General features: G+C 35.3%; 1 protein-coding gene across 1 annotated transcript in view; it reads right to left on the bottom strand.

The window, feature by feature from the left end:
• The window catches only part of ARHGAP42 (Rho GTPase activating protein 42), a 293,648-nt gene that overhangs the window by 44,879 nt on the left and 226,955 nt on the right, over positions 1–21,814 (bottom strand). Inside the window, exons 7-12 of the mRNA XM_060160265.1 lie at positions 19,336–19,440; positions 17,198–17,327; positions 10,829–10,929; positions 8,778–8,887; positions 6,360–6,438; positions 4,932–4,971 (exon numbers count right to left, since the gene is read on the bottom strand). Coding sequence (XP_060016248.1) covers positions 4,932–4,971; positions 6,360–6,438; positions 8,778–8,887; positions 10,829–10,929; positions 17,198–17,327; positions 19,336–19,440 — 565 coding nt within the window. The remainder of the gene's footprint in view (positions 1–4,931; positions 4,972–6,359; positions 6,439–8,777; positions 8,888–10,828; positions 10,930–17,197; positions 17,328–19,335; positions 19,441–21,814) is intronic.

Below are 21,814 nucleotides of genomic sequence, written 5' to 3'. Positions count from 1 at the left end.
GAAGGGAATGGCACAATATATTCAAAGTGTTGAAAAGAAAAAACTTTCAGCCAAAAATATTCTACAGGCAAGGTTATCATTCAGAACCAAAGGAGAGATAAAGAGTTTTCTACAGAAGCAAAAGCTAAAGGGGATCAGCAACACTAAATCTGCCTTACAAGAAATGTTAAAGGGACTTCTTCAAGACGAAAAAAAGTGTATTAAATAGTAACAAGAAAACATAAAAAAGTCAAAATCTCATGGGTAAAGGCAAATATATAGTAAAGTTAGTGGATTAACCATTTGTAAAGCTAGTATAAAGGTTAAAAGACAAAAGTAGTAAAGTTAACTGTAACTACAATAATTAAGGGATACAAAAACAAGATGTAAATATAACATCAAAAACATAAAATGAGGGTGGGAGAAGTAAAAATGTACAGTTTTTAGAATGTGTCCAAACTTAAGTTGCTATCAGCTTATAACAGAGTACTACACACACACACACACACACACACACACGTAGTTTTTCTATATATGAAGCTCATGGAAACCACAAACCAAAAACTTATAGTAGATACACTAAAGATAATGAGAAAGAAATCTACAGACAACATGAAAGAAAGTCATCAAACCACAAAGGAAGAGAGCAAGAAAAGAAAGGAACAGAGAACTATAAAAACAGCCAGAAAACAAGTTGCAAAATGGCAATAAGTACATACTTGTTAATAACTACTTTAAATTTAAATGGACAAAATTCTCCAATCAAAAGCCATAGAGTGGCTGAATGGATTAAAGAACAAGACACAATTATATGTTGCCTACAAGAGATTCAGTTCAGATCTAAGGACACAAGCAGGCTGAAAGTGAAGGGATGAAAAAAGAAAAGGAAACAAAACAAAAGAAAAACTGGTGTAGCTATACTTATATCAGACAAAACAGACTTTAAAACAAAGACTGTAATAAAAGACAAAGAAGGGCATTACAGAATGATAAAGGAGTCAATCCAACAAGAGGTTATAACATTTTAAAATATATATGAAACAACATAGGAGTACCTTAATCTAGAAAGCAGATATTACCAGACCTAAGGGGAGAACCTGACAGCAATACAATAATAGTAGGAGACTTTAACACCCTACTTCCATTAATGGACAGATCATCCAGATAGAAAATAAGGAAACACTGGCCTTAAACAGCATATTAGACCAGATATACTTAATAGACACATATAGAACATACCATCCAAAAGCAGCAGAATACACATTCTTCTCAAGTGCACATGGAACATTCTCCAGGATAGATTACATTTTATGCCACAAAACAAATCTCAATAAATTTAAGAAGACTGAAATCATATAAAACATCTTTTACAACCACAATGGTACGAAACTAGACCTACAAGAATAAAACTGGAAAATCACAAATACGTGGAGATTAAATAACATGCTACTGAACAACCAGTGGGTCAATGAAGAAATCCGAGGGGAAATCAATAAATAATATGAACAATGAAAATGGAAATACAACATTCCAATATCTATGGGACAAAGCAAAAGCCGTTGTAAGAGGGAAGTTTATAGCAATACAGGCCTATCTAAAGAAAAAAGACAAATCTCAAACAATCTAACTTTAAACCTAAAGTAAGTAGAAAAAGATGAAGTCCAAAGGTAGTAGAAGGAAGGAAATAATAAAGATCAGTGTGAAAATAAATAAAACAGAGACTAAAAAAATATTTAAAAAAAATCAATGAAACCAAGAGCTAGTTCTTTGAAAAGATAAACAAAATGGACAAATCTTTAGCTAGACTAACCAAGAATAAAAGAGAGAGGGCTCAAATAAGTAAAGTCGAAAATGAAAGAGGAGAAATTACAACCGAAACCAGAGAAATACAAAGGATCATGAGAGACTACTAAGAACAATTATATGCCAACAAATTGGATAACCTAGAATATAGAAACATATCATCTTCCAAGACTTAATTATAAAGAAATAAAATATCTGAATAGACTGATTATTAGTAAAGAGATTGCAAAAAAATCCCAACAAACAAAAGTACAGGATCAGAGAGTGTCACCCATGGAGTCTATCAAACATCCAAAGATTAAATACCTATCCTTCTCAAACTCATCCAAAAATTGAAGAAGAGGGAACATTTCCAAACTCATTTTATGTGGCCATCATTATCCTGATACCAAAATCAGACAAGGGCACCACAAAAAGGAAAACCAATACCCCTGATGAAAATAGATGTAAAAATCTTCAACAAAATATCAGCAAACTGAATTCAACAATATATAAAAAGAATCATACAACATGATCAAGTGAGACTTATTCCAAGGATGCAAGGCTAGTTCAACATCCACAAATCAATAAACATGATACACACATTTACAAAATGAAGAATAAAAATCATATGATCATTTCCATAGATGCAGAGAAAGCATTTGACAAAATTCAACTTCCAATTATGATGAAACCTCTCAACACAGTGGGTATAGAGGGAACATATATTGACATAATAAAGGCCATATATGACAAGTCCACAGGCAATATCATATTCAATAGTGAAAAGATGAAAGCTTTTCCTTTAAGATTAGGAACTACAGAAGGATGTCAACTCTCACTACTTTTATTCAACATAATATTGGAAGTCCTAGACACAGAAATTAGGCTAAAAATAAATAAATAAAAGGAATCCCAATTGGAAAGGAAGAAGAAAAAATGTCACTATTTGCAGATGGCATGATACTGTATAGAGAAAACAAACTATAGACTCCACCAAAAAAACCTCTTAGAACTAATAAATGAATTCAGTAAAGTTGCAGGATACAAAATCAATATACAGAAATCTGTTGCCTTTTTATACACTAATTACAAAATATCAGAAAAGGTAACTAGGAAAACAATCCCATTTACAACTGCATCAAAAAGAGTAAAATATCCAGTAATAAATTTAACCAAGGAGGTGAAAGATGTACATTGAAAACTCTAAGACACTGATGAAAGAAATTTAAGATGACACAAACAAATGGAAAGGTATACCATGCTTATGAATTGGAAAAATGAGTATCATTAAAATGCCCGTACTACCCAAGGCAATCTGCGGATTCAATGCAATCGCTATCATTTATCACAGAAGCAGAATTAATAATTCTAAAATTGTATGGAACCATGAAAGACCCTGAATAGACAAAAGAATCATGAGAAAAACAAACCAAAAAAAAGTCAAAAAAAAAAAAAGTGAAGGTATCAAACTCCCTGATTTCAAACTAAACTATAAAGTTATAGTAATCAATACAGTATGGTATTGGCATAAAAACAGATGCATAAATCAATGGAACAGAGTAGAGGGTCCAGAAATAAACCCATATATATATGAATAAATAATTTATGACAAAGGAGTAAAGAATATACAGTGGGAAAAAGACAGTCTCTTCAATAAATGGTGCTGGGAAAACTGGGCAGACACATGCAAAGAAATGAATCTAGACCACTATCTTATTCCACACACAAAAATCAACTCAAAATGGATTAAAACTTAAAATAGTCCTGAATCCATAAAACTTCTAGAAGAAAACATAGGCAATAAGCTCCTTGATATCAGTGTTGGCATGGAATTTTTGAATTTGACCCCAAAAGCAAAGGCAACAAAAGTAAAAATAAACAAGTGGGACTACATCAAACAGAAAAGCTTCTGCACAGCAAAGGAAACCATCAGCAAAATATAGTGGTGAGGGCTTCCCTGGTGGCGCAGTGGTTGAGAGTCCGCCTGCCGATGCAGGGGACGCGGGTTCGTGCCCCGGTCCGGGAGGATCCCATATGCCGCCGAGCGGCTGGGCCCGTGAGCCATGGCCGCTGAGCCTGTGCATCTGAAGCCTGTGCTCCACGGAGGGAGAAGCCACAACGGTGAGAGGCCCGCGTACAGCAAAAAAAAAAAAAAAAAAAAAAAAAATAGTCGTGACCTACTGAATGGGAGAAAATATTTGCAAATCATATATGATAAGGAGTTAATATCCAAAATATATAAAGAATTCCAACAACTCAATAGCGAAAAACAATTTGATTAAAAAATGGGCAGAGGATCTATGTAGATATTTTTTTCCAAAACACATACAGACGGCCCACAGGCACATGAAAAGATGTTCAACACCACTAATCATCAGAGAAATGCAAATCAAAACCGCAATGAAATATCACCTCCCACCTGCTATAATGGCTATCATCAAAAAGACAAGAAATAACAAGTTTTGTAGAGGATGTGGAGAGAAGAGAAACTCTGTACACTATTGGTGGGAAAGTATATTGCTGCAGCCACTATGGAAAATAGAACAAAGGTACTTTGAAGTTTAAGAACAGAGCTACCATATGATCCAGCTATTCTACTTCTGGGTATTTATCCAAAGAAAATGAAAACACTAATTCAAAAAGATATATACACTGCTATGTTCATTGCAGCATTATTTACAATACCCAAGATAAGGATATAACCTAAATTTCCATTGGTGGAGGACTGGATAAAGAAGACATGCTATATATACACAGTGGATGACTACTCAGCTGCAAAAAAAGGAAACTTTGCCATTTGCAAGAACATGGAGGGACCTCAAAGGCATTATGCTAAGTGAAATAAGTCAGAGAAAGACAAATACCATATGATTTTACTTATATGTGGAATATACAAAACAAAACAAACAAAGAAAATGAAACCAAACTCAGATATAGAGAACAGATTCATGGTTATCAGAAGGGAAGGGGGTTGGAGGGTGGGTGAAATGGATGAAGGGGGACAATCGTATGGTGACAGATGGTACTAGACATTGCAGTAATCACTTCACAGTGTATACAAAGATTAAATTACTATGTTGTACACCTGAAACTAATATGTTATGGTACTTCAACTAAAAAAAAAAATCTATGTGATAACATTTGAAATAATTATTAGAATGACTTACTTTCTTCTTTCTTGCTAATAATCGCAGGCAGAGTATAAATCTAAAAAACAAAGGAAGCCAGTCAGTTACTTTCAATTAATGACCCAGCACAGAAGATTACCAGGGTGATATTGGTACACTGATACACAAAGGGAGTGTCTTGATTTCAAGGTCTTACAACTACTGTGTCCACAATGCCATCTCCCCAGCCCGACTTCCAATCTTGCCTCCCACTCCTTTCCATCCCTGGCTGTCCTGCCCTGGGCAAAGTTTTACCTCTTTCCCTCTGATCTAAGCATTCTATTCTCCAACATGATGCATAATTTCCCTTCTTCAGGAAGTATCTCATGATGGATTTCACCTGATTGTTCCTTCCTTAAATTATCTGCTTAGTGTTTTTTTCTCAGTGTGTACAATCCTAACTTGTACTTGTTGAGCTATCACACTGTCTTCTAAATTTCTTCTAGGTCAGGGTTTGCTCCTCAACTGTTAGTGGTAAAGAACCAATTTCCTTTGTTTATAATTTTTAATCTGTCGCTGACTGACATTTTTATAAATTATAATAAAATTTAAAGGTAATACACATGATAAAGAATAGATGCAGAGTCCAAATTTTTTATTATTAAATTCAACAGATGTAAAATGACTTCTCATTGCTATAAAATTTTCCAGATGCTTAATCATAATCTCTGCACTCATCTTACTGTAGCCTGGTAACGGTTTGTAGGATGGACTCAGTCTGGGGACCACACTTTGTGTAGCTCTGTTGTTGCATAGGTACTTTTCAGAAGAATGGTCACAGGTTCTCTGCCATTTAAAAGATAGTTTTCAAGGGACAGGCTGGTGCATCCTATTTGCTCTGTGTGCTCATCCCTCTAATCATTTATTGCAGTGTTCTTCACAAAAGTCATCAATGATTTATTCCCTTTTTTATATAAGCCTCCGTGATAATTTTAAGTAAATTATGTCAACATCAAAATAACTATTATAAAAATGGGGATCTGGATAGAGGGAAAATGTCAAGCCACAAACAGTTTTAGCAAAGGAGACTTTTAAACAATGGTCTAGGACCAGGATTAGTTCTTTCCCTGAAACTTGTTCATCATGCTGATCATAAAGCCTAGCACAGGCCTTGCAGAGTGGGCATTCAAGAATTATTAAATAAATAAAATAATCTAATCAATGTAGCCAAATTAATGATTATAAGTAATTTTTAAAAGTAATTTTAGGGTTTTAAATTAGTCCTGGAAGTCCCCTGGAGAAATGAATTCAGAAGTTGGTGTTATGTGCCAGTGACACAACACTAGGAAAACAGTAAGAGTCTCTACTCCTCTGATTTGCTATTTTAATATTTTCAAATACACTATAGACATATAAAATTTTTTTCAGATGTACTTTGCAATTATTAGAACAATAAAATCTAAATTACAGAATATGTCATATCCCTACCGGTTCCTTCCCATCCATGGCTTCAAGCCAGAGTTTCCGATTAGCTTCTGAAAAGGCTTGCAATGTGATGATTCCGTGCCTATTAAAAAATATTTTATATATTCAATTTACTACTTTTATGCCTTTACACATTTATTATTTTTTAAAATTCTTAGCTAACTTTAAAAGTAAAATTTGAAGAAAAAGCAGGAAAGAGAAAAAAGAAATGAAAAGAGAGAAAAAAAGATAGGAAAGAGAAGAAGAAAGAAGGAATTTAAAAAATGAAATCAGTAAGTGTTTTAGGTATAAGACTATCTGAAGGAGCTTAGGCCCATACTATTTCCCCTGAAATGACCAAAAAGGATGAAAAGCTACATTCACAGAAGTTCAAAAGCACCGAAACATTCCATAGTATGAGAATGATTAAGATTATGACCCAACATGGTACAACTAGTCACTAAAAATAATTACAATGAGTATATAGCAATATGGAAAGCCTTATACTATAACTAGTCAATTATTAAGAAGACACTAAAACCAAAGTGTTTACATATAAAATGATCACAATATTACAATTAATATGTATAAAAACAACTCTCTCCCATGCATCCATTCTGAGATAGCTACTTGAGGATGTGCTTCAAGAAACGAGCAAGCAAAGGGAGGAAGGAAACCAATATGAGAGAAAAATAGAAAATTCAGAAAAAAGTGAAATTAATCTAATTAATTGTGGAGGCTGTCCATAAGATAAATAGAAAACTAGAGGGTTCTGTGAAAAGGTACATGAAGAAGGAAATTTCATTTAAATATTGTGTGGTTAAAAGCCTGGAGTGAGTTAAAACTGTGATAAAGGCATATATCTCTGCGTAAACAGGAAAACAGTTCATTAGACTGATAGGAAAAGGGAAAATGTATTATAAAGATCAAGGTAATTTTATCTTGGAGAATTTAAGCCAGTGTAAAACACAAATAATAACAACAATCAATACTTGTTGGCTGTTTATTATGTGCCAAGCACTGTGTTATAAGTATGTCTCCTTTATTATCTCATTTATTCCTCACAACAACCCTTTGATATGTGTACTGATTATCCTTGTTTTACAGATGAAACAACTAAAGCACAGAGTTTAACAGTGTGCTCCATGGATATATCTAGATAGTGTCAAAAAAAAGAAAAGAGAAATCACTAACATGTTGGTATTTATCTACATAGAAAAACCAGAAGTTCCTACCACAAAACTATTAAAACTAAAAGTTCAACAACTGTACTGGATATAGATTGATATATAAAAAAAATTAATAGCCTTTCTCTGTGGCAATCTTAACCATAAAACAAAAAAAGAGTTTCTACTAAAGAATTTTATTCAAAATTTAAATAAAAAGAATATACCTGAAACCAAATCTGAAAAAAATATATATGTAAAAGATACGTAAAATCCTTGGGAGAGTTCAACTCACCATTGATTAATTTATTGAAATTTAATAACTTTAATGGAACTCCAGTCAAAAATCCCAAAGGATGTTTTGGAGAGAAAGGGAAACTTAATAAGCAGATCTATAAAGCATAAGAACACAGGGCCAAAATAGCTAACACTATTTTAAAGAAGCATAAGAACAAGGCCATGCCCTACTAAATAGTTAACAAGCTATCGTACGTAAGCTATAGTATATAACAGTGTATATAGTATGTCAGAGTATATATATAGTGTACACACACACACACACACACACACGCACACGCACACACACACAAAGCTAGAGATATTCAGAAAAGCACGGTAGTAATGCAGGGGAAGAAAAATAGATTATGGAATGCAACAGAGATCAACAAACATACTCCTCCTTATTTTGTTTCTATTCTACTTGTACTGAAACAATAAAGGAACAGAGCTAAATAATTCCATCAGATGATAAGCTTGAATGCACAACCTTTATGTCTCTCCCAATATTCTGTGGCTAAGAATGCCCAGAACAGTGTTGTGTACATGGTAGGCACTGATTTTCACTGGCTAAAGAAAGCTTATGGAATTTGCAGTTGTGTCTTATTATTCCTTGGGAACAAGGCCACTAGATTTCAAAACCATACAAAAAGGCTGACCCAGGAGCCATGAACAATGCCATCAGGTTTCTTCATTTTGATGGGGACCTCAGTCCACAATATGCACTTTCCCCTAAGGCAGTCATCTTTACGGATTTTCCAGATTCTTCTCTGAGTGATGTTACCCTTTGGTAGCACTCTGTGTCTGATTTACTTTTTTGAAAGCATCATGCAATACTTATTTGTTGAAGAAACAAGTGAAAGAATGAAATAAACATATCTATTGTCTTTAAAAAAGAGACTGGAAAACAAGCACTTTATGCTGCTTCATATTTACATCTATACATAGAAAGAAACAAATAATTTAGATTATTAAAAAATGTAAAGTGAAAAGTTCAAACCTTTCGACTACTTCTATGTCAAAGCAGAATCGTTTATCAATTGAATCTGTCTTTCGTCGGATACAGGATTTTAATTTAAACATTTCTGGTGAGCTAGTAACAAGGCCATTCTGAAACAAGAAGTGGAGCACATTACTGACATGATGACAAGGTGAAATGAAATATTTTAAATACACCACCTAAAGTTTCCATATTAAAATGACAACTTAGAGTACAGTTTATGTATAAAGATAATCACACCCCATTTCTATAAATACAAAGACTTCTGCCTAATGTTAACTGCCCAACTGTAATACACCAAACCATTTATTAATAAATTAATCACATATACATGTTTTATTCAAAGAATTCTGTGACATGCCTGTCTAGTACCCTTCAACGTATTTACTTATAATGTTAAATTATACTATAATATGTGTGTGTGTGTGTGTGTGTGTTTGTATTGGAGCCATAGAGTATTAAATGATAGCTGGCTCAAAACCTCAAGAGAGCTACCAAGGGCTTCCCTGGTGGCGCAGTGGTTGAGAGTCCGCCTGCCGATGCAGGGGACGTGGGTTTGTGCCCCGGTCCGGGAAGATCCCACATGCCGCGGAGCGGCTGGGCCCGTGAGCCATGGCCGCTGAGCCTGTGCGTCCGGAGCCCGTGCTCCAGAGCGGGAGGGGCCACAACAGTGAGAGGCCTGTGTACCGCAAAAAAAAAAAAAAAAAAAAAAAAAGAGAGCTACCAAAATATTAAAGTTCTAGTAGATACTTGCTATAATGCTATTACTATCATGCATACCACGTGATTCCCCTGCTGGTAACCAACTAGTAGTCTGCTGCTAAAACTAAACTAAACCTCTTTTGACAGGATCCAACATAGGCTCAATTCATAATTCTCTTCTATACCTGAAATGCCAGTCAATTTTAAGGGGAATATTTACCTAATGCCTGGTTAATTCTATTGTTTCTGGTGGCAAATCTCTCTTATTAATAGAACTCTAGCTTGGTCTATTTATTATTAGCTCACTGACTGTCACATAAATTGACTTTTGGGCAATATCTTTTCTTATGAAACTTTTAGAGAAGAAACTAGGCATGATTATAGCATTAATAACTTCTTGTGAGGGTAGCAATCTAAGGTTTCTTTTTCTCTGGTATGTTCTCCTTTATTTTATGTCTCTTACTTTGAATTATTAGACTCTAATGAATGCCCAAGCACAATAAGTTTCAGCTGATGTATTTGAGTATGTGTCTAAGTTAGATCAACATTTACCTCTGCCATGATCTACACCACAAATTAGCTGAGTAAGTCACTTACTTTCTATTGTCTTTATTTTTTAATCAGGTAAAATGAATGAGGCTAGCCTAAATAATCTTTAGGATAACTCCCAGCTCTAGGATTCTTAGATGACGGTTCAATTATTTAATTCATAGGGCCAACTGTTTGCCATATTCATATCTTAACTCACAAAAAGAGTGTACACTACATGCAATAAAGGCGTTGTATTCTGTAGCACTTCCGCATATAAGGTACACTTTGTTCTGTACCGTTCACTACCCATGCGAGACATTCAGTGACTGATTTACTTTAGGGGTAAATAAGCATTGATTGATTTCTTCTGAGAAACTTTGTTGGCCAGCATTTCAGTAAGTAGTACACAGTGCAGAAAAGGAAGTGGCATGCAGGGGCAAACCCGGGCTCCCACAAGAGACCACCTGGAAGAAAGATGCAGACGCCGTGAGCCTGGACCAGCCACTGACAGTCTCTATGGGCTGCTGGCCAACCAACAACGCAAACAACTCTGCTGCCAGGGATAGGAGATGACACCTACCAAGGTGTCCCTACATTTAATATAACTGCTTATAAACATTCCATAGCCAAAATAAAATAAAAATCCTGGCCACTCTTTATAAGTCTTCAAGGTCACTAAAGCAAGAGAAAAATTTTTGACTTTTCAATTTTTAAAAATTGTGAGCACGTTTATTAGAAAAATAAGCACATATGATTTTTGTTTGTTTTGCTTCCATTACTTAAATAACAAGCTCAATTAAAAAACAAAAACAACTCACCATTTTCCCACTGGATTTCATTTCTGAAACACTCATTGTAAATGTTTTACTTCCCTTATCATATGTACAATAGTGTTTAATCCACGTAAAACCAAGCGGTCCTAGTGTAAGGAAACAAACATTACAGATTGTTAATAAATGATCTGTATCTAAGTTTGTACAGTTTTCGATGCTATGAAACACAACTGAGTATTTCCATAGACCATGCAAGTTGGGAATGCTTACTGTGAGTGAGAAAGGCTAGTCTGGAGCAAGAGTGGTGTAGGGTAGAGTGTCTTGCAGCCAAACAACTTGGCTTTATTTACAGTACCGACACTCACTCTGTAAACTCAAGAGTTACTTTAGATCTGAACTTCAGTTATCTCATCTGTAAAAGTGGTATACTTGCATCCCGTAGAGGTAGGAAGAATGAGAAATGACAGTCTGAGGTACTATAACAGGTCTCCTTACTTCTATCTTTGTCCTCTATTTTTGAAACTGCCAGAAATACCCTGCTAAAAATTTAGCCAGGTCATTTCACCCCTTTGTTCAAAACTCTCCAGTCATTTCCCACATTACCCCAGATAAAAACCAAAGGCCCCACATGATCTGGCTCCTCAGTATTGATCTCACTGCCTTTTGCCTCATATACTCTACTCCAGCTACGCTGGCCCCCTTGCTGATCTCAGCACTCAGTGAATGCATTTCTACCCCAGAGCATTTGCACTTAACTGGACTACTTTTCCTTCAGATAGCTGCATGACAATGTCACTTCTTTCAGGTCTTTTACTAAATGTCACCTTTATAAAATGGCCTTTTCGGTAGAGATAGCTAACATCACAACACCCTCACCTTGATATTTCTTATGTCTCTTTCTTGTTTTAACTTTATTTCTTCACTTTACCACTGATATGACTAACATTTTACTAATTCACCCAATTTATTGTCTGTCTCCATCACTAAGGCTCTATGAGAACAGGAACAAGTGATGTCCTGCTGACTAGTATATTCTTAATCCTTAGAACAGGGCCAGACATACAGTTGTTCCTCAATAAAGATTTGTTAAGTGAAAGAAGGAATGAATCACTCATCTTTCTCTAAGACTTTACTGACCATAGAGTTATTTCCTCTTAACACTAATCTGAAAAAAGTGAATTCAAATTACTCTTTAAAAGGAAAATAATTTCTACCATTTATATTAAAAGCTGTATATGTAAACTGCTCACTTTCTTTTTCCCCATAAACACAATCCTGCTGTGGTGTGCAACCCTTTCCCACAGTGTGCACTTAATCATCCAGTAGTCTTAAAAACTGTTTAATGCTGCTTCACCAGGGCACAGGGATGCACCATAAGTTCAATTTTTTCGTGACCCGGGTAGAAAACCTTCAGCTTTTCTTCAGGGAAGCCAATTATCCTGCACCCAAATGCCGTAGAGGGCTGAGAGGGTTGAAAATGGAGTTTGTTTCCTATAGCTTCTTCATGTAGGGTCCCATTTGGCGTAACACCTGGATCTCTCTAGCAACAATTATGTACAATGTTATTGCTGGCTTGGTTTAACAACCATATATCCAAAAGCAAGAAACTGAATTGTAGAAATGCACCACTTGAGAAAAGTGTTTCATGAGCCATTTGAATTTTTTTTCTATAATAGTAGTGCCCTTGGTGTCATGTTTAGCTTTAACCACTCCAGATTTTAAAATTATGGGGTGCAGCTATATACTTGATAATCACAAAGGATTACTACAATTAACTTCAATTCTGTTTTGGGACCATTTCACACTATAATACTTAACAATACTTGCTGATAACTCTGTTACATGTGGCGTAAAACACTTACAGGCTTAGAGCTGATTAGTGGAAAGTGGCTGGATAGAAATCCTTATAGTGACTTTACTACTTAGGAAGCGATTTATGAAGCAATATTAACTGTAATTTTTAAATAAAGCTGCTGCAACACTCTGATGACATTTTAGACCCAAGGTGTTTTTCCCTGCCTCCATCTTAAGTTCAGAACCTCATGCATTCAATCTTCAAGTGTGCTGCACACACATGCTGCTTTCTTTAAAGTTGCCTGGCACCAGGCCAGCGCAGGCATTCTTAGGCAAGCAATTCTGAAGTCCCTAAAAAAAGTCTGGGTAAATAGAATTTATTATAGCTCTAAAGTTGCAAAACAAAACAAGTTTTTACCCAGCGATCATCTGAGGTTGCTGAGATGATGTCTGTGGAATGGGAAGGAATTAATATTCACTGAATACCTACTAAGTGCCAACATTTTATCTAGGAACTTTTAAAGTCAGACATTATAAAGTACATTTTACATAAAAGAACATAAAGCTTAAGAGCTGCAGACGGTGCTACTTTCTTCATCAATAGGACATGTGATTGGAGTTGTTCTTTTCAGAGGAATGATATTTTTCAGGAGTTGTCTTAAGAATTAAATGAGACAGATATAAATTACACAGAATAGTAAGGGCTCCTAGAAGCACAGTGGTATTATTATGCACCACTACTGATAACAGAGACATTTTACATACACTATCTCTAATTCCTGCAATATTATTGTGAGACAGATATAAATATCTCTCTTTTATAAATGAGGAGACTGAACTCAGAAAGTTGCCTACCCAGAATCACCCAGTTAACAGGGAGCATAAAATTCCAACATAGTTCTGTCTGACTCTGGACCCCATGCTCTTCCTGGTTAAACTGGGGTCTACTAGAACATAATTTAATGTTTGCCTAGAGGTGGGTAACATACAAACCACATATCCAGATAAAGTGGAATGCTATGTCTAAACAGCAATAATCTACTACCACCCCATTACATCTATCTCCATTTATCACTCAATTTACAGCTCTGATATTTACTATTGATCACTGGTTGCTAGTTGTGTGAGTTAATCTTGTGCCTTCCATTACAGAATAAACACCCTGAAGCCATATTCTTCATCTCATTTTCTGTTCCCCACAGGACTTATTCAGTGACAGCAAGAGTACAATCAATATGTCTTAGTGAACTGGTCAGATTTTCTTAACATAAATGCTTTCAAAGATTCCACGTAGAAAGGGGCTTTGAATACTTGTCCCTTATAGAAAAATAATTCCAACAGCATATAAATCCATTCATTTTTTCTTTTTAAATCCCTAGGCAAGGGGAAGAGGGGTGGATGGTAAGTGGGAATTAAAGGAGGGAGGGATTATATTGGGGCATAAGAACACTTTTGAAGGTGATGAATATGTTCATTATGTTGATTGTGGTGATGGCTTCACAGGTGCATACATATGGCAAAACTGATCAAACTGTACTTTTTAAATATGTGCAATTTGATGCATGCCAAGTTTACCTCGCTAAAGCTATAAAAATAACACAGGTAGATATAGAGAAAAATGGAGATGGAAGCTGCCGTGGGAGCAGGAAGACAACATCATAAGAGAGGATGCTAAAAAGAGAGGAGCCCAACTGTGAGAGCCTTGAATGCCATGCACGGCCAGGGCCATCACAGGAGAGGCACAACCAAGCAAGCACTGCAGGGAGCTGCTGGAAGCTCTCTGAGAACGGACTGAGCTGGACAAGCCTGGAGGTGAAAAGAGAACAGTTAGGAGGTCACTGCAAGACTGTGGAGATGGAGAGAAGGTGTGGGTTCAAAGTTAATCGACAAGATAAATGGACGGACTTGGTCCCAGGCTACAGAGAGACACTAGAGTTGAAGATTTACCTGAGTTTTGTAGCCTAAGAGTAGATGTTATCATTTAGAGGGACAGGAACTCTCAGAAAAAAAGGTCAGTGCCACAAAGGGCTTTATGATCAGTTCAGCCTGACTCAGAGGAGAATTCACGTATCTTAGAACAAAAGATACCAACATCAGACAGGTGCATAAAACACTGCATTTTGTCCACCCATCCAGCCCTGAAATTATTAAAGGAACTATGCTTTTATTTTTATTTTTTAAAACATCTTTATTGGAGTATAATTGCTTTACAATGGTGTGTTAGTTTCTGCTTTATAGCAAAGTGAATCAGTTATACACATACATATGTCCCCATATTTCTTCCCTCTTGCATCTCCCTCCCACTCTCCCTATCCCACCCCCTAGGTGGTCACAAAGCACTGAGCTGATCTCCCCGTGCTATGCGGCTACTTCCCACTAGCTATCTATTTTACGTTTGGTAGTGTATATATGTCCATGCCACTCTCTCACTTTGTCCCAGCTTACCCTTCCCCCTCCCCGTATCCTCAAGTCCATTCGCTAGTAGGTCTGTGACTTTATTCCTGTCTTGCCCCTAGGTTCTCCATGACCTTTTTTTTTTCCCTTAGATTCCATATATATGTGTTAGCATACGGTATTTGTTTTTCTCTTTCTGACTTATTTCACTTTGTATGACAAACTCTAGGTCCATCCACCTCACTACAAATAACTCAGTTTCGTTTCTTTTTATGGCTGAGTAATATTCCATTGTATATATGTGCCACATCTTCTTTATCCATTCATCTGTTGATGGACACTTAGGTTGCTTCCATGTCCTGGCTATTGTAAATAGAGCTGCAATGAACATTTTGGTACATGACTCTTTTTGAATTATGGTTTTCTCAGGGTATATGCCCAGTAGTGGGATTGCTGGGTCGTATGGTAGGAACTATGCTTTTAGTTTGATCCAAATGTCCAACAGCTGGGGAATGGGTAAGCAAACCACGGCACCATCCAATGGATAAACTACCAAGTAGCAATTGAACAGGGCATATTTGAAGGTTATGTACAAAAGAATTTTGCTAGGTAATCCAAAGCTTTTTTGTTTAGAACAAGATATTGTATACTCACAAAGCTTTCAACAACTGTGTTAACAATGGGGGGGGGAACCTCAAGAAATAAAGTATTATTGAGTTAAAATGAATAAAAACTCTTCAGGCAAGAGGATGGCACCTCTCTACCAGATGCAGGTTTGACCAGGCCTCATTATCCACAAATTCTTCCACTCAGCAAAATGTGAGCTCCCCTCCAGGTGCCCTCACAGTGAGGCTCTCAAATATGGAATAATTATTCAGTATTCAAACATTTCCTTAGAGTCCTGAGTCAAATCCATATACTGTATATATGACCAAAGTATCGGTCTTTTTCAAGAAATTTTGGTAAAACCTATTTATGATATTCTAATTAGAGAATAGATAGGCAGGTAATCAGATTTACCATTTTAACATCTGAAAGTAGCAGACTGGTCAAAGGTAGATAGTTACGAGAGAGGAAGTCCTGGAACTGGACCTCCTGAGCCAGCAGCCCTCTACCACCTATGTAGTAATAAATGTTTGCCAAGATAACTGGATCAAACTGTTATTCGCTTGCATATTGCTAAGGAACAAATGAGCATCACCTAGGCATGTAAAATATAAAATATGTTGGCATTTTAGTGATCATTTTGCATCATGTCCAAAAAACTTTCACAGTCAACCCAACATCTACAGCTTCCGCATCTCAAACCCTTTAACTATAATGTCTTCTAACCAAAACAACTACATTGATGTATTGTCTACGGATAGGGAGACTTGGAGCAGTGCTACTGCATGTCGTCTGTTAGTCCCAGTATGTGAGAAAAAGTACGGAAAGTGAGAATAAGCATTTCAAACTTTCAGAGCAATTTGAGATTACTGCAAAATCCAAGCACGTAATTTTGTGTTTTACGAGGACACTGGTCCATGATGCACTGGAAATAAAAAACAACTGTTCCTTTAGCACAAACAGTAAGAGAGTGCTTTAGGGCATTCTGGTTTGAAATAGAGAGTTAATTTAGTCACACTCGTTCCACTTTATGACAAGAAAGGACCCTAGTTATACAAGTTTGAAGGGCTTTTTATTAATTTTTGTGAGAAAAAACTTTCTTAGTGTGAGGCAATTATAGTAGTGTTCTATTGGGTCTGATGCTTATTTCCTAACATCAGGAAGTAAAGAGTGCCAGTTTGACATTACATAATTGCCAATTTTACTCCTGAAAACTGTCAGAGCACAGAATTAAATGAAATAATGCTGCTGAAGGGGAAAACTATTACCAAAGTCACCAAGATGATTCATCTGATAAAGGCTTTGATTTTTAATTCTCCATGAAACTTTAAATTGAGATTAGATATCACAATTAAATTCTAAACCTGAACTCGTGTTACTATATCATCATGAAAAGTGTAAGTTCCAAGTTCAATAACATACCAACTTAGAGAATCTGATGGTGCAAAGGGGAAGAACTTCCACACTTAGGTGGCAGTGGTTGGCAGAGCAGACTAAGTAGGATAAAGCTGTCAGGAATTTCAGTCTTCCTACTTGAAGGAAAAGAAACTAACCAACTCACTTCTCACAGAAACAGAATGTTAATCATAAGAGACATTAACTTCTGTCTTTGCAACTCACGTTTCTCCTGGACATAAAGGTAGCCTTCCATCGTCCACTGGCTGGGTGGTCTGTAATCTTGACTGGCAGATTTCATCCTTTGCATCAACCGCTCTACCTCTTGTCGCGTACTTTCAAAATTATTCCTTGTCTTAAGTAAACAGAAATAACAATTTCCTTCATTGTTTTCTACCAGTTTTGAGGAACCTCCAGCCTAAAGTTTCAAAACTGCAAATGGTGCAAAGGATAACCTCGATTCCTTCAGGAATGTTCACTATATCCACAACCCTCTCCGTTGAATCCTAGGCTCTAATTTTGAATTACTTTAGTGAAACTTTGCTGAATGACCTTCTGCATGTTTCTCTTTGAATCTCCGTGTGTGTGTGTGTGTGTGTGTGTGTGTGTGTGTGTGTGTGTGTGTGTGTGTGTGTGTGTGTGTTCATCCAATTTCCCACTTAACATTACCTAGGGGACAACTTATAGTTTTACAAATACACAATACTAATTAAATAGAGTTCTATATGCCATAATACCTAAGGTAAAAAGGAAGATACACAGGGACTTAATTTCTTTTGGGGGTTAAAATAAATCCACATACTTTTGATATATGTGGCACTTACCAAGAAAAAAGTTCATCACTTTTATTCCAAGAACTTTTCTGAAGACATATCACTTAGCTTGTTTTTCAGAAATCCTAATATAGTTATCAAGAAGTCAGTGCATAAATTAACTCATAAAAATGAACAGGTTTCCAAGTTCTAACTTCTTCTATTGTAAGAAATAGCTTATTCACATCACAGCATGGTTACTTAAGGGAAGACATAGAAAGCATAAGGCTTTTCTCTATGAAAATCAATTTTGTATTCAGGCCACATTATCTCAAGAATATTCATTTGGAAACATAAAAATCATCACCACCCAACTTTAAGATTTTGTTATGGCCCCTACTAAAAGACCTGAATCTCAAAGTAAGTTAATTTGCTGCTTTTCCCTTTTAAACATAAGAATCAGAATTTTTTCTAATACTTTACCTGTCTCCTGTTCCCAAATCCCAGGAATCTTACTGTAATTACATTTAATATGGAAATAAATAATAAAATACTTTGGATTTTATAATTTTCCCTTTTAATATTTACTAAAAAAGCCCAAATGCATTCCATATTGAAAAACAATGGAATGAATTGAATGTGAAATCGATTCTGCTAGAAAATCTAGGTTAAATAAAAAGCTAAACTCGAAACACAGGTGGAATAAATCCAATCACATATTTCTCATGGGACACTCCAACTCCATATTTCTATTTGCCGAACATCTTCATAATGGCAAGAATCAGGTAAGGAGTGAAAGGCAGGCTTTTTATAGAAAATTAAGGGAAACCTTCACAAATTATTTTAGCTATAGAGTACTAGACAGGGTTTCAGAAATAACTTTTAATTTATACAAAATCCTCAACAATTAAGATTTTGTTGTCATATTTGATAAGCAGAAATGGATTGGCTAACTTTTTTTTGAAGTGTAACTGGTGTTCAGCATACATAAGTCAGAATTTGTCTAACTATGCAATCAGATATTAAAAGGATTGATTGGAGAACTTTACAAAATAAACCCTGACAGAAAGAGATAGGATGTTTGTAAATAATTCTCCCTGTAGCTTTAAAGCAGTTATTATGAATGCTTCAAAACCACATTTAAATTTATTTTTACAAAACACTAAATATCAGCTATGTAATAGTACAACTTCAGGGAGGAAAGGGACAGAGTGTGAAAGTCTACCTGTTCATTTCACAAATATAGAAATTCAGCCCTCTCAGGAAATACAACTTGCCTAAGGTCACCCAGTAAAATAATGAAAACACTAGATAAAGGCAAACGCTTCCAATGTTTCTGTACCTCAGACATTTTTATTTTTATGAAATTTGCCAGTATATATTTTTCTAACTCTAAAGAGTTAATAAGATTTACTCTTTCCTGGCATACTTTCAACTAGCAATTATAAAAAAAATTAGTAAATTTATTAAGTGGTTTTTCTAAATGAGTGAGCTTTTTTTGTACTTAGATAAGTTTTTAAAAGATTCCAAGGTTCAATTTGGTCATAACTCAGTTGCCCTGGGATCATCTTATTCACTAAGGAGAGGCAGTGAGAACAGGTATAGTCTTACATTCTGCAAGTTGAACTGCAGCTGTTGTTTATATGGTGCAAATTCCTGGGCGAGTTCATATCCCTCGTGGTAAAAAGTAAATAAACCCTGAAGGAATGACAAAAGCTGCAAAAATAAAGAGATACAAAAGAAACCATGAAAACGTGTTTTTTAAAAATGATGATCAAATATAATAAATTAGAGAAATTATATTTCATTCTAATCTCTCAAGCTCACAAATTTTGAATCTCCTTACCTAAGTAGGCACTAGAATTATGGATGTGAAACAGAAGACATGGAAGTTAAATTTTTCTTTTTGGTAGACGTGATTTAATATTTAAGTCTTGTCATGGACAGGTGTCAAGTCAAGTACTCTAATCTTCCAATGCACTGACGAAATATCCAGGAGAGAATATTAATGGGGATAAAGACCAAAGGAACATAGAAGAGATTCTAACCAAAACAGGGAGGTCAAACATGTGCAGATGTGAGGAAGACTAAACCAGTAAATTAGAGATAAAAGTACCCAAGGAAAGGAATAAGGATGGCCAGATGAAATTAAGAAAAATATCACAAGGTGGCAGTACTGGTTTGGGTATTAAACAGACAACACTTAAGCAGCAGGAAGAACTCAAAACAGAGGGAAGAACTGAGCAAAAACATGGTGCTAGATACAGATCTTTCATGTAAGAGCTACAGTAAAATCTCCTTTAGAAAAGCACAATTTCTATGATCCTAGCCTTCTAATCCCAAATTCAGATGCGCTTATTTATGATGTTCTTATTTGTAAAGCAAGAGCAGCTCTCCATAGAGTTACAGGACACAGTTGTTTATATGAAATGTTATAACTGAAAAATAATTTACTTAAATTTTTTCATTTAATTCACTGGGATTTTATTCCACAGACATGTCCACCAATTCAATCTCATCCACAACTTCTTCCTACAATAAAGTTAGAAAATATTTTTGAGAAGTGGCTAATGTTTTTCTAATTCAAATAGCATAATATGTCTGTAAACTATTATTTTAAATTAAGGAAGAAACACAATTTGAAACCATTTTCGTATGTGAATAACATCCCGTCATTTCCTCTGTCTGGGGAAGAAGGAGGATTCAGCTAAGCATCAACTGGTATGTATGTGTGTTATGATTTCCAACAGTTAAATACTGATTCTACAATGACCTAATGCTCTTCTTCCTATAACAAGTCAACTTCTTACAAAATTATGTTCGTTTTGGAAAGCATATACTTTAAAATTGGTTTTAAGTTGTTATATTTTAAAGAATTTCCTTCACTTGTTCAACAGTTCCTGATAATGTGTCAAAATGTATTGTTTGCAAATTTTAGAACTATTTTACACTGTCAATTTTACGTCAATAATTATTATCAAAACTAAAATTCAATAGCTTATCCTTTACTAAAAGTATGCTATATTTGTTAAATTACCCAATAATTTAAGATATATAGTTTGCACATACTGTGGCCCAATTAAAAAGAACTGTATCTCAAAATAGGATTAAAATTACCTTTAACTGAGGCTTGGATGTGTAGATTTAGAGATTTTCAGAGACAAAATAAGAAAATACTTTTGAAGTATTTAGGCCTTCTAAATATCTGAATAATAGTTTATGAAGTTGTTGGAAGGAGTATTGTTTAATTTTTTAATGTCTATAATTAGCCCACAATTAAACTGTCTTATTAGGAACTGGATGCCATAAAAAAAAGATACTATTCTAATATCATGCTAAGTACAAAGAATCTAACTTATAAAGAAGATACTTTAAGAATATCTGCAATAAATATTCCCATGAAACACCCAATTCCCTGAGATCCATCTCCTATTGGCAATTTCTGGTAAAATTCAGATTCATTTAGTAGCAAACAAATATGTTTTAATCTCACAATGCATGCTGAGCACCCACTAGGAACAGTACAATTCTTTGGGAGGTACAGAAAAATTATATACAAAGAACCACCTATCTTTTACTTTTGTTCCACATATACTTTGGAAGTAGCATCTGGGAAAGTTTAATAAAGACAGCATGTATGAAGTAACTGCCTCTAGATGGTAGCAAAGTCAAATGTTTCTTAGGTTTGAATATATACTCATTCATTTCATCCTCAATAAATTCCATGATGTTAAATTAAGGAAACTTAATAGGACAGCCTGACAATCTTTAAGAATTGCATCTCCCACGTTTCATTTTCTCTGTTCAACGTGCCTGAGTGGGTGGAGTGGTGGGAAAAAGACTACTGTCTCAGCTTACCTTAAAGTAAACTTAACTTTTAAATAACAATAACAATCACTACAAACTACTAGATAGACAGATTAGGTTTTAATATTAAGAAAGGCACTTTTATCATCAGGACAAACTCATATAGCATTTCATTATTCCCAAGGGCTTTAGAATCAAATGACTTCTCCACTCCAAAAACCTGACCAAATGTAAAAACTGATATTGCCTTTATAGATAATCATTTAGCAAAACCCATTACAAG

This window comes from Lagenorhynchus albirostris, chromosome 9, assembly GCF_949774975.1.
Source record: "Lagenorhynchus albirostris chromosome 9, mLagAlb1.1, whole genome shotgun sequence".
Taxonomy (NCBI): Eukaryota; Metazoa; Chordata; class Mammalia; order Artiodactyla; family Delphinidae; genus Lagenorhynchus; species Lagenorhynchus albirostris.
This window is presented reverse-complemented; position numbering and strand designations above follow the sequence as displayed.